This window comes from Bombina bombina, chromosome 6 (assembly GCF_027579735.1).
Source record: "Bombina bombina isolate aBomBom1 chromosome 6, aBomBom1.pri, whole genome shotgun sequence".
Taxonomy (NCBI): Eukaryota; Metazoa; Chordata; class Amphibia; order Anura; family Bombinatoridae; genus Bombina; species Bombina bombina.
This window is the reverse complement of record NC_069504.1, coordinates 181,264,129-181,279,142: the sequence shown is the minus strand read 5'-3', so window position 1 is coordinate 181,279,142 and position 15,014 is coordinate 181,264,129. Positions and strand designations below refer to the sequence as shown.

Genomic DNA, 15,014 nt, shown 5'->3' with positions numbered 1-15,014 from the left:
CGGCAATGGGGCTCACCAGAATTGGATCTGATGGCGTCTCATCAGAACGCCAAACTTCCTCGTTATGGGTCCAGGTCAAGAGATCCTCAGGCAGTACTGATAGATGCATAAGTCGTTCAACCTGGCTTATGTGTTTCCACCGTTTCCTCTCCTTCCTTGTTTGATTGCCAGAATCAAACAGGAGAGAGCTTCGGTGATTTTGATAACACCTGCGTGGCCACGCAGCACTTGGTATGCAGACTTGGTGGACATGTCATCTCTTCCACCATGGACTCTGCCACTGAGACAGGACCTTCTGATTCAAGGTCCGTTCCAGCATCTAAATCTAGTTTCTCTGCGGCTGACTGCTTGGAGATTGAACGCTTGATCTTATTCAAGCAGGGTTTCTCGGAGTCGGTTATAGATACCTTGATTCAGGCTCGAAAGCCTGTCACCAGGAAACTTTATCATAAGATATGGTGTAAATATCTTTATTGGTGCGAATCCAAAGGCTACTCATGCAGTAAGATCAGGATTCCTAGGATTTTGTCCTTTCTCCAAGAAGGATTGGAGAAGGGGCTATCAGCTAGTTCCTTAAAGGGACAGATATCTGCTTTATCAATTCTACTGCACAAACGTCTGGCAGATGTTCCAAACGTTCAGTCGTTCTGTCAGGCTTTAGTTAGAATCAAGCCTGTGTTTAAACCTGTTGCTCCGCAATGGAGTTTGAATTTAGTTCGTAAGGTTCTTCAAGGGGTTCCGTTTGAACCTATGCATTCCATAGATATTAAGATTCTATCTTGGAAAATTCTGTTTTTAGTTGCTATCTCTTCGGCTCGAAGAGTTTCTGAACTATCTGAACTGCAATGCGACTAGCCTTATCTTGTTTTCCATGCTGATAAAGTGGTTTTGCGTACCAAACCTGAATTCCTTCCTAAGGTTGTTACTAATAAGAATATTAATCAGGAAATTGTTGTTCCTTCTCTGTGTCCTAATCCTTCCTCTAAGAAGGAGCGTCTATTGCACAACTTGGACGTGGTTCGTGCTTTAATGTTTTATTTGCAAGCGACCAAAGATTTTCGTCAAACATCTTCTTTGTTTGTTGTATATTCTGGAAAACATAGAGGTCAAAAAGCTATGGCTACCTCTCTTGCCTTTTGGCTGAAAAGCATCATCCGTTTGGCATACGAGACTGCTGGACAGCAGCCTCCTGAAAGAATTACAGCTCACTCTACTAGAGCGGTGGCTTCCACATGGGCTTTTAAAAATGATGCTTCTGTTGAACAGATTTGTAAGGCTGCGACTTGGTCTTCGCTTCATACCTTTTCCAAATTTTACAAATTTGATACCTTTGCTTCTTTGGAGGCTATTTTTGGGAAAAAGTTCTTCAAGCAGTGGTGCCTTCTGTTTAACCATCTGTCTTGTCCCTCCCGTTCATCCGTGTCCTGTAGCTTTGGTATTGTATCCCACAAGTAAAGGATAAATCCGTGGACTCGTTTTACCTTTATAGAAGAAAACTAAATTTATGCTTACCTGATAAATTGATTTCTTCTATGGTAAGACGAGTCCACGGCCCGCCCTGTCATTTTAAGACAGGTTATATTTTTTTGATTTAAACTCAGTCACCTCTGCAGCATGTAGTTTCTCCTTTTTCTTCCTGTACCTTCGGTCGAATGACTGGGGGGTGGAGCTAAGGGAGGAGCTATGTAGACAGGTCTGCTGTGGTGCTCTTTGCTACTTCCTGTAGGGAAGGATAATATCCCACAAGTAAAGGATGAATGCATGGACTCGTACAATTCTGTACATTTATCAAGTTGCCACCTAGAACAATGGAAACTAAACATTCCTAAAGGTCAGTTCCTTAGGCTTAGAAAAAAATGCTCGTCTTTAGATGATTACATAAATCAGGCTAATATTTTAGAAACTAAGGTTATAGAAAGAGGATATAACTCAGAATTAATAAATGAAGCAAAAAACTATGCAGAAAAAAGAAATAGGGATGAGTTGTTATATAAAAGACCCCAAGATAATACGAATAAAATAACTAATAAATTTGAGAATAAAAAATTTGACACTGCATTTATTACACACTATAACTCTGACCATAGATTAATTAATAAAATTTTAAACGAGCATTGGCGCTTAGTAAAAAAAGACTCTATCCTTAGTGAAATTGTAGAAGACAAACAGAAATTAATCTATCGGAAAGCGAAAACTTTAAAGAATGTACTTGCACCAAGTGAATTTAAAAAAGAACAAAAAGGATGGTCATTATATTGATTTAAAAGGGAATAAACTGGAAGGCTTTTTCTCATGTTTGTCCTGTTAAGCCTGTAAATTTAGTAAAAAGTGTAAAATAGTGAGCTCTAGCCAAACGGATTTTAAATATAGGATTAGGGATATTATTAGATGCACTGAGAGTAACATTGTCTATCATATACAGTGTCCATGTAAAAAACAGTACCTAGGACAAACTGTACAACCCCTACGAGATAGAATCAGGCAGCATTTATTAAACATCGCATGGGGATTTTAAGATAATTTGTTATCTAAACATTTTAAGGATTACATTAACCAAAAAACAGATGGGCTATTATATTGGGGTTTAAAAAAAAGTAACTGCCCATAAAAACAGTAATAAAACTCAAGACCTCCTGTATAATGAAGCAGAACTCATAGTGAACTTTAATTCCCTAGCCCCAAGAGGATTGAATGCTGAACTTGATTTAAATCCCTTTATTTAAGTGGATTTCATATTTTCTTTCCTTCATAAATATTATGTTTAAGTTTTTTACACAATTACAGAGAGATATATATGTATATATGTGCTTGTTTTTTTTTTTAAAAAAAGAACAAAATCCTTTTTTTGAGAAAAGAACAAAATCCTTTTTTTGAGAAAAGAATTAAATCCTATTTTCAAAATGCATTGATTTTATAAGATGAATTTATTCACTGTATGAATTGATACTATTAGTTATTTTTATGATTTCTATTTATTCAGAATATCTTTCAAGTTGCACCTTAACTTTAGAAGAAGCTGTTTTTAATTTTATTTTAAGAGTCTCCAATTTCTAACATTATGACAGTGTGCGTTCTGAAACAGACACTTTACAAACTGTTGGTCTGTATTAAATAAATATGAAACAAATGCACATATTTTATATGCTGCTATTGTGTACTTATCACTTTAAGCTCAAATAATGATCAATTTTGAATCTGATCTAAAGGGTATAAATTCCTCGCAAAAACAAAATGGAGTCATCTTGATAAAGGCTCGTTGGAGAACCGAAACGCGTAGAAGTGACTCCCAGAAACAAACGGATTATAAATATCTATTGATCTTGATAGATTCAGCAGTCTGCATGAAGACGACACAGGAGAATTTGAAGTCTGCTGTTTTAAAAAAATCTGGCTACCTGATAGGTTACCGAGGAGCTTGTGAGTATTTTCAACGGCTGTCTGTGTCAGCTTCCACAGGATTACAACATACACATCTCCTCTCGGATCGGTAACTCACAATTCAGAGGCCCGGTAAGACTATCTTTTCAGTTTCACGCCAGGAACAAGGATATATTATCTCAGATGACATTTAATGTTCTGCGGATGAGAATTTCTTTGTTCAGTGTGCGCACACTCTAAATTAAGGCTACAACCTATTCTAAAAGATCAGCCGACCTATTTAGTACTTTGAATAGTTTTGACTCTTTTCCGACTATTGTATTATTCTGGAGCTAATATGCTTTGCTTAGTTATCACATTTGTAACATATTTTATTTGTCAGACATAGGTAGCTTTTTTATTCATTTGACACATTTGTATTTACTAAGGTCATAATCTACACTGTAGTGAATTTTATTAACTGTTTCTTGTGTAGACTTTCTAGCTTACACATGCTAGGCACTTTCACACCTAGCCTTTACACGCTAGTTACTTTAACAGGTAGAAATATTTGGATTCCTTTTTTTATATAGATTATATTGTGGCCACAATTTTTTATATTGTTTATATTGTATTGTTTTATATGAGATACTATAACACTAAGTTGTTTTAAATGAGATATTCATACTTCTTTAATAAATTCATTATTTTAAATTAACGCATTTTATATATTGCATTTTTATTTATAATTTTATATTCCCAGCTTTTTCATTCATTTTTTCTAATAGCGCCACTCTCTCCACCTCTGGTATTTTTTTGTTGATTTCTGTTTAACCGAATAACGGATATAGAGAGTTGGCTTTTGGGGATTTCACACTAGCTCTAGGGTCTCTTTTTTGCACTACATCTCTTTTTGTGGTGTATTCTAGGAATCGCAAGTGGCAGAGGGCCTCTTCGACTTCTTTGTCTTTTTGGTTGAGGAGTTTGATTTGCTTGGCCTATGAGACAGCGGGACATAAGCCTCCCCAAATCAAGGCTCATTCAACTAGAGCTGTGGCTTCGTCTTGGGCCTTCAAGAATGAGGCCTCTATGGAGCAGATTTGTAAAGCCTACCTACCTACCTGGTCCTCCTTACACACTTTTACAAAGTTTTACAAATTCAACGTTTTGGCTTCTGCGGAAGCTGTTTTTGGGACAAAAAGGTTCTACAGGCTGTGGTGCCCTCAGTTTAGGGTCCGCCTTTTTACCCTCCCGGTTACATTCAGTGTCCTCTAAAGCTTGGGTATATGTTTCCCAAAAGTAATGAATGAACCAATGGACTCTCCTCCCCATAAATTATGCTTACCTGATAATTTAATTTCCATCGTGGGGAGGAGTTACATATCTACAACCACCAAAAAACACCTATGCTAAATAGTTTCTAAATATTATCCTGAGTTTAGAAATACCCAATGTTTACATGTTCTTTGCTTTTTTTGCAAGTTATAGGGAAATAAATACAAGTAGCACTTTGCTATTTCAAAACCATTTTTTTGTCAAAATTAGCGCTAGTTACATTAGAACACTGATATCTTTCAGGAATCTCTGAATATCCATTGACATGTATATATATTTATTTAGTAGACATCCCAAAGTATTGATCTAGGCCCATTTTGGTATATTTCATGGCACCATTTCACCGCCAAATACGATCAAATAAAAAAATCGTTCACTTTTTCACAATTTTTTTCACAAACTTTAGGTTTCTCACTGAAATTATTTACAAACAGCTTGTGCAATTATGGCACAAATGGTTGTAAATTCTTCTCTGGGATCCCCTTTGTTCAGAAATAGCATACTTATATGGCTTTGGTGTTGCTTTTTGGTAATTAGAATGCCACTAAATTCCACTGCCCACCACACGTGTATTATGTCCAGCAGTGAAGGGGTTAATTAGGGAGCATGTAGGGAGCTTTTTGGGGTAATTTTAGCTTTAGTGTAGTGTAGTAGACAACCCCAAGTATTGATCTAGGCCCATTTTGCTATATTTCATGCCACCATTTCACCGCCAAATGCGATCAAATAAAAAAAAACGTAAAATTTTTCAAAATTTTAGGTTTCTCACTGAAATCATTTACAAACAGCTTGTGCAGTTATGGCACAAATGGTTGTAAATGCTTCTCTGGGATCCCCTTTGTTCAGAAATAGCAGACATATATGGCTTTGGTGTTGCTTTTTGGTATTTTGAAGGCTGCTAAATGCTGCTGCGCATCACACGTGTATTCTGGCTAGCAGTGAAGGGGTTAATTAGGTAGCTTGTAGGGAGCTTGCAGGGTTAATATTAGATTTAGTGTAGAGCTCAGCCTCCCACCTGAAACATCAGACCCCCTGATCCCTCCCAAACAGCTCTCTTCCCTCCCCCACCCCACAATTGTCCCCGCCATCTTAAGTACTGGCAGAAAGTCTGCCAGTACTAAAATAAAAGCTATATTTGTATTTTTTGGTGTTTTTTTTAAGCATATTTACATATGCTGTTGTGTACTATCCCCCCTTAGCCCCCAACCTCACGGATCCCCCCCAAACAGCTCTATAACCCTCCCACTCTAACTTAATGGGCGCCATCTTGGGTACTGGCAGCTGTCTGCCAGTACCCAGTTTAGAAGAAAAAATGTTTTTGTTTTACATTTTTTAGACTTTTCTGTTGTGTAGCTTCCCACCCCTCCACAATCTCTTTTTGTGTTTATTTTTTTTTGTGCTTAGGCCACTTTTAACATTTTACTTTTTATTCATTTTCCGTAGTGTAGCGGTTCCCACCCACTCCCGCCCCGTGCACGCGCCCGCCCGCCACCCTCCGTGCACGTGCGCGCGTCCGTGCGCGCCCCCTACGGTCCCGCCCCCGATCCCGCCCCCCTCGACGTCACACGGCACACCGATGGCCGCCCACCCGCCTCCCAAGTCGGCTCCCACCCACCAACGATACCGGCCATTGATGTCCGGTGCAGAGAGGGCCACAGAGTGGCTCTCTCTGCATCGGATGGCCATGTAAGGTTATTGCAGGATGCCTCCATATCGAGGCATCACTGCAATAACCGGAAAGCAGCTGGAAGCGAGCAGGATCGCTGCCAGCTGCTTTCCACACCGATGACGTGCAGGGTACGTCCTCAGGCGTTAAAGGGACACTCAATCAAAATTAAACTTTCATGATTCAGATAGAGCATGCTATTTTAAACAACTTTCCAATTTACTTCCATTAACTAAACGTGCACAGTCTTTTTATATTTAAACTTTTTGAGTCACCAGCTCCTACTGAGCATGTGCAAGAATAAGTGTGTATGCATTTGTGAATGGCTGTTGGCTGTCACATGGTACGTGTATGCATTTATGATTGGCTAATGGCTGTCACATGGTACAGGGGGAGTGGAAAAAGACATACATTTTAAAATTGTCAGAAAAAAAAATCTACTACTCATTTGAAGTTCAGACTGAGTGGTATCGCATTGTCTTGTTATCTTGCATTTGTTGATTATGCAAATCTACTGTGTTGACTGGTCCTTTAACTGCCTTTTTTTTGAGGACGTACCCTGCATGTCCTCGGTCATTAAGGGGTTAAAAAGCTAGATAATCCCATTATTGGCTATTTTCCAGTTTTGCATAGCCAACACTGTTACGTTAATACACTTTTTACCTCTGTAATTACCTTGTATCCTCTGCAGACTGCCCCCTTATCTCAATGCTTTTGACAGACTTGCATTTTAGCCATTCAGTGTTGACTCATAAATAACTCCACTGGAGTGAGCACAATCATGATAGTTTAATTTTTGCTTGACTGTTCCTTTAAGGACCATTAATGTTTGATGTGTATACATGTCCAGATGGTCCTTAAGGGGTTAAGCTTACCTTAACCAACTTTTTTTTTTTTGCACTATTGAAAACAAGTCATACATTTGTATATTATTGTAATATTTTAAATAACTTTTTTGATTTTTTTTTGGTTTCCTCATTAAAAAAACAAGACCTTAATGAAATATTTAATCTACCATTAACGTAATGCTAAAATGGAAACCAGACTTTTGTTTGATTATATTGTTAAAACAGGTGCATCTCACACAATAGTTGTGTCTATTAGCTGTGAGGGTTTTTTGCTACATTCACTGCCAGTTAGAAATAAATAAATAAAATACTGTAGCATCATGTGTGCTTTTCAATCAACACCCATTTGTTTAATGTTGTAAAAGATGTCATACAGGGGACAACCTAAACCATTATTAATAAAACATTATAGATTCCTTGTAGCACACATGTCCAAGTTGTAAAATAAAATCTTTTTCTTTTTGTTCCTTAAATAAATGGATGTTCTGTGAAAGGTCAATATGTGGATAATGTGATCCTGCTAGCTTGAGAATTATTCAAGCTTCATATGTGCTAACAAGATCTTCTTATTGCTGTGCAAGAGCCCTCTTACTAAAGGGAAAGTCTCCTTTGCATTGTGCATTGGTGACAAAGGAATTCCTATTTGAATCACTCTGCTTTATACATGCCCCCTCTAAGGCTTTGGTTAGCAGCAGTCGGTCATTGCAGTGTCCTGACGTCATTCACTGTGTGCATAAGCTGTGCTATTGTCTTACCGAGTGCAGGGCTGTGTACTGCAGTATCAGGTTTCTACTACCTATTTCTGCCTTGCTGCATCATAAGAGAGACACGCTGGCTTTTCTCTTCTTCATTGGATTGAAAATAGCAGCTCATGATTTTTTGGTTGCTCTCAGATGTTTTTTTTTTCTGTCTGAGTGAAAGTGGTGTGCAGCTTTTGAGAAGGGAATCTGGCAGCTGGATAGCTGGGTCTGCATTGTGAGGCTTTATGACCCCTGCTGCGTAGAAACCTCATATCATCTCTTTTCTCATCTCTATATAATTTATTAAACCTGAATCTAAGGCCAGCCATGTTTGGTACAGAGTCGTCATGTAAGTAAATCAGTCTAATTTTTTTTTTCTGATTTTTTTTATGTATTATTCAAAACAATCTGTGTTTTAGTAATTCCATTTTCCTATATGCACTGCATGTGATTTATTTATCGTTTGTTCTGATACTTAAAATCAAATACTGATGCTGCGTTTATATTTTTGTGTTGTGCCTATTTTAGACGGGCAAAATTATTTTTAAATTTATTTCCTTTGCCAGCAGAGCAGTAAAAAGTAACCATGGCATCCCTTGACTGTATTAATGGAAAGAATAATGATTATATAGAATGTGTCGCCTCTATGTCTGATTTAATACATTTTGCAAGGCGATATTATTGGTCACTTGATTACTTTAAAGGTTAAAGGATAAGGATGCAACTTAATTTTCTGGTTGATAGTGGTACCTCAACCCAGCATGTGTGAAGCTGTCAAATAATGAGAGTCAGGCTTGTTATAGTAAAAACACAGATGGAGTAAATCTGAGGATACCTTGTCACCCTATATTACCTGACATAAGTTCCCAGTGCTGGTAAATTTTACTAGACATATATTTATAGGGGATATTGTGTTATAAAGAAATGTAATTATCTGTCTTATACAATACAACTGCATCATTGGCCTTTATTAGGAATCATTGGATAATTATTTGTTAATACAGTTAAATGAGTTGGTCTATAAAACAACAATTCATACACTGTCTTGGTGAATGAAACCTCCAAGTCACTCAATCAAATTATTAATGTTGTACATTTTTATTTGGAGCACATGCGTCTTTGCAACAACCAGCAGACGTTATATTGCTCCCACGCATGTTTATTAATCTGAAGTAAGGTTTGTGATTGCTATTGTTGTACTAGATTTTAATTTAAGAGAGGATTTTTTAGAGTCTAATACATTCCCCCAAAAAAAACCCTTTTCACCCCCAGAACACTTATAAAATGTCATATTCTAGTTTTAATGTTTCTTAACTGTTTTAATGTTAAATGAGAGTTTTCAGATCCAGTAGATGATTGATGTTTAAATATCTCAAGGGTGTGTGTGCAATTTGCTGAAAATTTGTTAAAAAATATATTACAGCACTTGCTTTTGTTTGAATATCTTCTACAAAAAGAAATCTATACATTCACTATGCTTACTAGATGAAATTAGATATCATATTAATCTCAGAGGGGCCTGCACAGCTTTGAAAAGTGAGATTTGATTGTGCCAAGTACTTTCTTCCATAGAGCGGGCAAGTTTAACCCATGGGGTGCCCGTGCCGAAGAGTGTTGTATGCAGTTAAATTGTTAATTAATCTGTGTGATCTGTTCCAGGTTATTCGGTTGCCAGTATATGGTCATGCTTCCTACGTTATCTTGCAAATGGGTGTACCCTTTATCATTTGCACATGGTTTTATGATAAAGACACAGACATACTATCTGTTTTGCTCTCAACTGCTGGTTGATTTTTGTTTCCATGGCTACCAGATTACTAATAAAGAGGGGGGAGCGTGAGAGTGTTCATTGTAGCATAGCAGCAACAGAACGCATGAGACGGGTCTAGTGCTGAAGTGCATCATTGCCTGCCATTTTGATTACAGTTATTAAAGGTACAGATGGTAATTTAGAGATCTACTAACAAAACTGTAGCTCCGTTCTCTACTAATTGCAACTGAAGTATGCTGTGTAAAGCAATACTACTGAATTGTTTTATTTTGCAAATTTAATGAGTTGCATTTTCAGGCTTTTTAGTATTTTTGGTAATTTGTATATAAAGACCCATTGTAATTTAAAATTAGCTGACAGAATTGTGGTGTGAAATGCTGGTGTGTGCACATAAACTTGGGCCATACTGTGTTATTTTAGGGGACAGTTTAAAAGGACAATAAAGTCAAATTAAACAATCCTAAATAATTATGATTTTCCATGTTCTATTATCAAATTTGCTTTGTTCTCTTGGTATCCTTTGCTGAAGAGTAAAGCTAGGTAGGCTGAAAGAAGATTATGAGCGTTCACGTATCCTATGGCAGCAGTATTTGCAACTATGTATAACAATGCCATAAACATTGTTGTAAACACTACTGCCAGATGGTGAGCTAAGGAGCGTGCACATGTCTATAACACGTGCACACTCCTTAGCTCACCTAGTATTTAATCTTTAACAAAAGATACCAAAAGAACAAAGCAAAATTGATAATTAAAATACAATGTAAAGGTGTTTTAAATGTTCTGCTCTATCCAATCCATGTAAGTTTTATTTTGACTTTACTGTCTCTTTAAGATTCTAGGGCGATGTAGGCACCTACTGGCCTGGAGGCTGCATGTTTGTCTCTTATGCCCCCCCCCCTATACCTACGAGATGTTTTTACACATCCTCTTTCCTATCCCAATACATACTCACATACCTACATACCTTGCCCACTCTCCTTACGTTCTCCCACAAACACAGTAGCTTTAAAGGGACATTCTTATGGAATAATGTATATGATTTTATTTGTGTGCGTAGATAAAGTTCCCCCCAATAAGTTAATCAGGAATAGCAGTTTCATGATCCACCAATTACTAGCCATGTCCTGCTTGAAAGCTGCAATTCTTGCTGTTGAAGAGCAAGACTTTACCTATGTGTTTAACTCTACTGCTGAGGTTAAACACATAGCTGTGGTCAGTAATGTAATTTGTTAGAGCATGTCATTTTTGCATGTCACTTATTTCTTAAGAATGGCCATTTAAGCACCTTTGCTTTGGAGGAAGATGAGTTAGAAGTTTAATTTGGTTTTAGGACTTCATATGTGGCCCTGTGCCCATTATTGCTCCAGTTTGTTCTGTTTTCCGCTGGGGGACTATGAAAACTGTATACGTCCTTGCTGCATGTCCGTAACCATAAATTAACATTTGTATGACTGCATTTAAGCTGTGTACAATGTGCATGATATATAATATGAGATGTAGTCATTTTTTAGCTTTTTATTAAACCAGGAAACAATTGTATTTATGAATAAGTGAACATTCAAACAAGTTCAAAATGTGAAGGCTGTTTATCTCAGGGTGGAAACGATTACAGTGTTCCTATAGTGTGTCGTGTAGGATAAGTGAACTGTTATAATTATATGTTAAACTGTTATGCAGATAGCAAAGGAAAATGGCACATTAAAAAGGACCAGTAAGTAAAATGACAATTGATAAATGTTACTATAATTTAAAGAGACAGGACAAGAAATATCAATAGGCAGTGTTCTAGCCAGGTGATAAGATCCCCCCATATTGCAAGTCATGAGTTGTAAATTCAAAACTCTTGACCCTTCCCAATGCTCTACCAATGTGAAGCTGCTGAACTTATTTTTATAAAACCACTGCATCCTATTGTACTTTTTTTTTTAGATATTTTTTAAAGAACATTTCTTCAGTTACCTCCTCAATTCGTTACAAGGGCTAAATATATTGTAAATCTTTGAGGTATAAAGGTCTGCTCGCTTGTCTAATTCACTAACCTACATCCAACAGGGAAGAGTGCAGTTCTTCACTTAATTGTGATATCTACCTAGGAATGTTGAGAAGATTCTCTTCCCATTTTCATCACCCCCTAATCTACTACAACTAGGCCTGTGCAGTCTGAGGTTTCAGATGACCCCAAATGCAGAGGTAGGCGGCCGCTCGCTGTGTTCTGCTCTATTCGGAACCAGATTTCTGCTTGTGAAAGTGCAATGCACTAAGATTTGTGCAAATCCAGATCTTAATGTGTTGCACTTTCACAAGCAGAAATCCGGCTCCGAAAAGAGCGGCTGCCTACCTCCGCATTCTGAGGCATTCCAAACCTGCACATGCCCAACAATTTCTGTCTTATACACTGTTACCCTTCCTACCTACTACAATGCGTATGTGTGTATCTATATAATCCCCACCTCCTGTTTCTCACCCTCCTACCCATCTAGATTGTAAGTCCCCACGGGAACAGGGCCCTCAATTCCCCCTGTATTTGTTTGTTAAACTTTGTCTGGTGTCTTTTTTATATTGTACTGTACTTTTATTTTTGCACCCGTGGACAGTGCTGCGGAATTTGTTGGCGCTTTATAAATAAAGAATAATTATATATATATATATATATATATATATATACACACACACATATATCTCATTAATATATGGATGCTTGTTGCCATCTAAGGGCAAGATTACATATGTGGCGTCGCCCACAAAAGCCGGCAATGCCGGTTTTTACGCATTTTTGGTGTCACATATACGGTGCCGCATATAAATGTGGCACGTATATTTCACCCGTCGCCCGCAATTTTTACTTCTAGAAACTAACATAGAACCGCGTTGCAAATTGGTATCACATATTCAGCGCAAGGATTTACGTGGCGAAAATGGAGACATTTTACTCCATTTTCACCTCCCCACTCATAGACAGACGCAGCAAGCCTTACGCTGAAAATGTGAGAACCGTAACTGCTTGAAAATATTAACTAACACCTAACGCATGTGCAATATCTATCTACCTGTCAACCGCCAACCCCCACCACAATAACTAATAAAGTATATTAACCCCTAATCCGCCATTAACTCACATCGCAATAAACCTAATTAAACTATTAACCCCTAATCCGCCATTAACCCACAATGCAATAACACATTTTAATTTAATCTTAGGTTTATTTTTCTAAATACTATTAGGATTTTTTATTTGAATTAGAATTTAGTATTTCATTATTTTATATAATTTGGGGTTAATTTAATAATGGGTGTTAGGTTAGGGGGCTTAGTAATTAAATTAGTTATTTGCGTAGTGGGGGGTTGGCAGATTAGGGGTTAATAGGTTAATTAGGGTACTTGTGTTGTGGGGGTTTGGCGGATTAGGGGTTAATAGTTTTATTAGGATTATTGCGTTGTGTGGGTTTTGAGGTTAATAGTTTTATTATGATTATTGCATTGTGGGTGTTTGGCGGATTAGGGGTTAATAGCGATGTGGGTTAATGGCAGATTAGGAGTTAATAGTTTTAATACGTATTTTGCAATGTGGGTGAATGGTGGATTAGGGGTTAATACATTTATTAGCTAGTTTGCTATGTTGGGGTTGGCAGATTTAGGGGTTAATACTTTGACTAGGTAGATTGCGATGTGGGTTAATGGCGGACTAGGGGTTAATAGTTTAATTAGGTATATTGCGTTGTGGGGGGTTGTCGGTTTAGGAGTTAATATTTTTATTATTAGTTGTGATGTGAGGGGATTGCGGATATAGGGATTTTACGTGTCGGGTTTATTTTTGGGAGGCGGGTTAGACTTTTACGGGAGATTTTTTTTTTCTTAGGCGCCGGCAGTTTCTAAAGTGCCATAAGTCACTGGTGACTCCAGAAATTTGTATTTACGCACATTTCTGGACATCGCTAGTTTATCTGACTTACGGCACTTTATGAACTGCTGGCGCCGTATATGTGATACCTCGATGTGCGAGGTGAAGTTACGCTGAAGCTTGCGCCACATATGTAATCTTGCCCTATATGTTTAATATGTTTTACCCCCTCCAAAAGCTTGTTAAAGAGCTACAGTAAATTATCACTCCTGGACAGGACATGTTTGTGAAACCAATCAGGATTGTCATATGCATGTAGCCACCAATCATAGGCTGCATCACTCTTATGAGGATACTTGGTGAGTTAAATCAAAGCATTTTATTATTACAATAGAATGTCCCTCTAATTATAATTGAATGACAAAGCAATTGTTCTGTGTTTAGGCTATGCATTGCGTCTGTATATCAAAGCCTGTCTAATTGTATGTTTATTTAGTATATTCTAATTAATACTAAATTTGCATCAGATCTTCTAACTAGTCAGTTTATCATGATCATATTTCTTGGTACTGATTTAGATATGCAAACTATTCAGTATTTCTATTCCTTTAAACGTTGAAAGATACATGACACTACTTTGCATACTTTTGGTTATCAATTCTTTACTATACGGTGTGTCCTTTATTTATTTACTTAAAGGGACAAACAACATATACAATTTTTTTATACTCATAAAAGCTCTATGTACAATCTAAAACAGTGGTATCAAACTCAAATTATCTGGGGGCCACTGATCAAGTGTGTTTCTCCCATGGGGGCCTCTTGAACTGAGTAATTGCTCCGAAACTGGATATATTAGGAAACGGAAGAGACATTTATCCAAGTAGTAGTGAATAGTGGGAGTTGTATCCCACAATAGACATACACAGTTGTATATTTATCTTGTGAGTACCAAGTCAAGTGATCATCTTGGAGCTGTATAGCAACGTAAAAAGTGACATTTACCCAACGCAGTTTGTGGTAGGAGTCTACACTGGTCTTTATATTTGTCTTGTGAGTGCTCAAAGTAATGGTTTACCTATTAAACAAGGGAGGGCCAGATGAAACTATCTTGAGGGCCGCATTTGGCCCTGGGGCCTGTACTTTGAGACCACTGATCTAAAAGATAATGTTTCAAAATGTATGTATGTTTTTTAAGAAAGGGATGTTCCTGTATTGAATAAACATTTTTTTTTCTGCCATAGTTGTCCTTATCATACGCTTCCTGTTACTTTCACCTGAAATTTGAACAGCTTCTTCTTAAAGGATCAGTCAACACAGTAGATTTGCATAATCATTAAATGCAAGATAACAAGACAATGCAATAGCACTTAGTCTGAACTTCAAATGAGCAGTAGATGTTTTCTCTTGTTAAGTGTATCCAGTCCACGGATCATCCATTACTTGTGGGATATTC

At 37.4% G+C, this 15,014-nt stretch overlaps 1 protein-coding gene across 3 annotated transcripts in view; it reads left to right on the top strand.

Moving 5' to 3' along the window:
• The window catches only part of ST7 (suppression of tumorigenicity 7), a 489,358-nt gene that overhangs the window by 123,398 nt on the left and 350,946 nt on the right, over positions 1-15,014 (top strand). Inside the window, exon 1 of one of the 3 annotated variants that reach the window (XM_053716688.1) lies at positions 8,211-8,295. The exons of the other annotated variants lie outside the window; for them this stretch is intronic. Coding sequence (XP_053572663.1) covers positions 8,274-8,295 — 22 coding nt within the window. The 5' untranslated portion in view covers positions 8,211-8,273. Of the gene's footprint in view, positions 1-8,210; positions 8,296-15,014 lie in introns of those variants that run through there. 3 annotated transcript variants of the gene reach the window in all.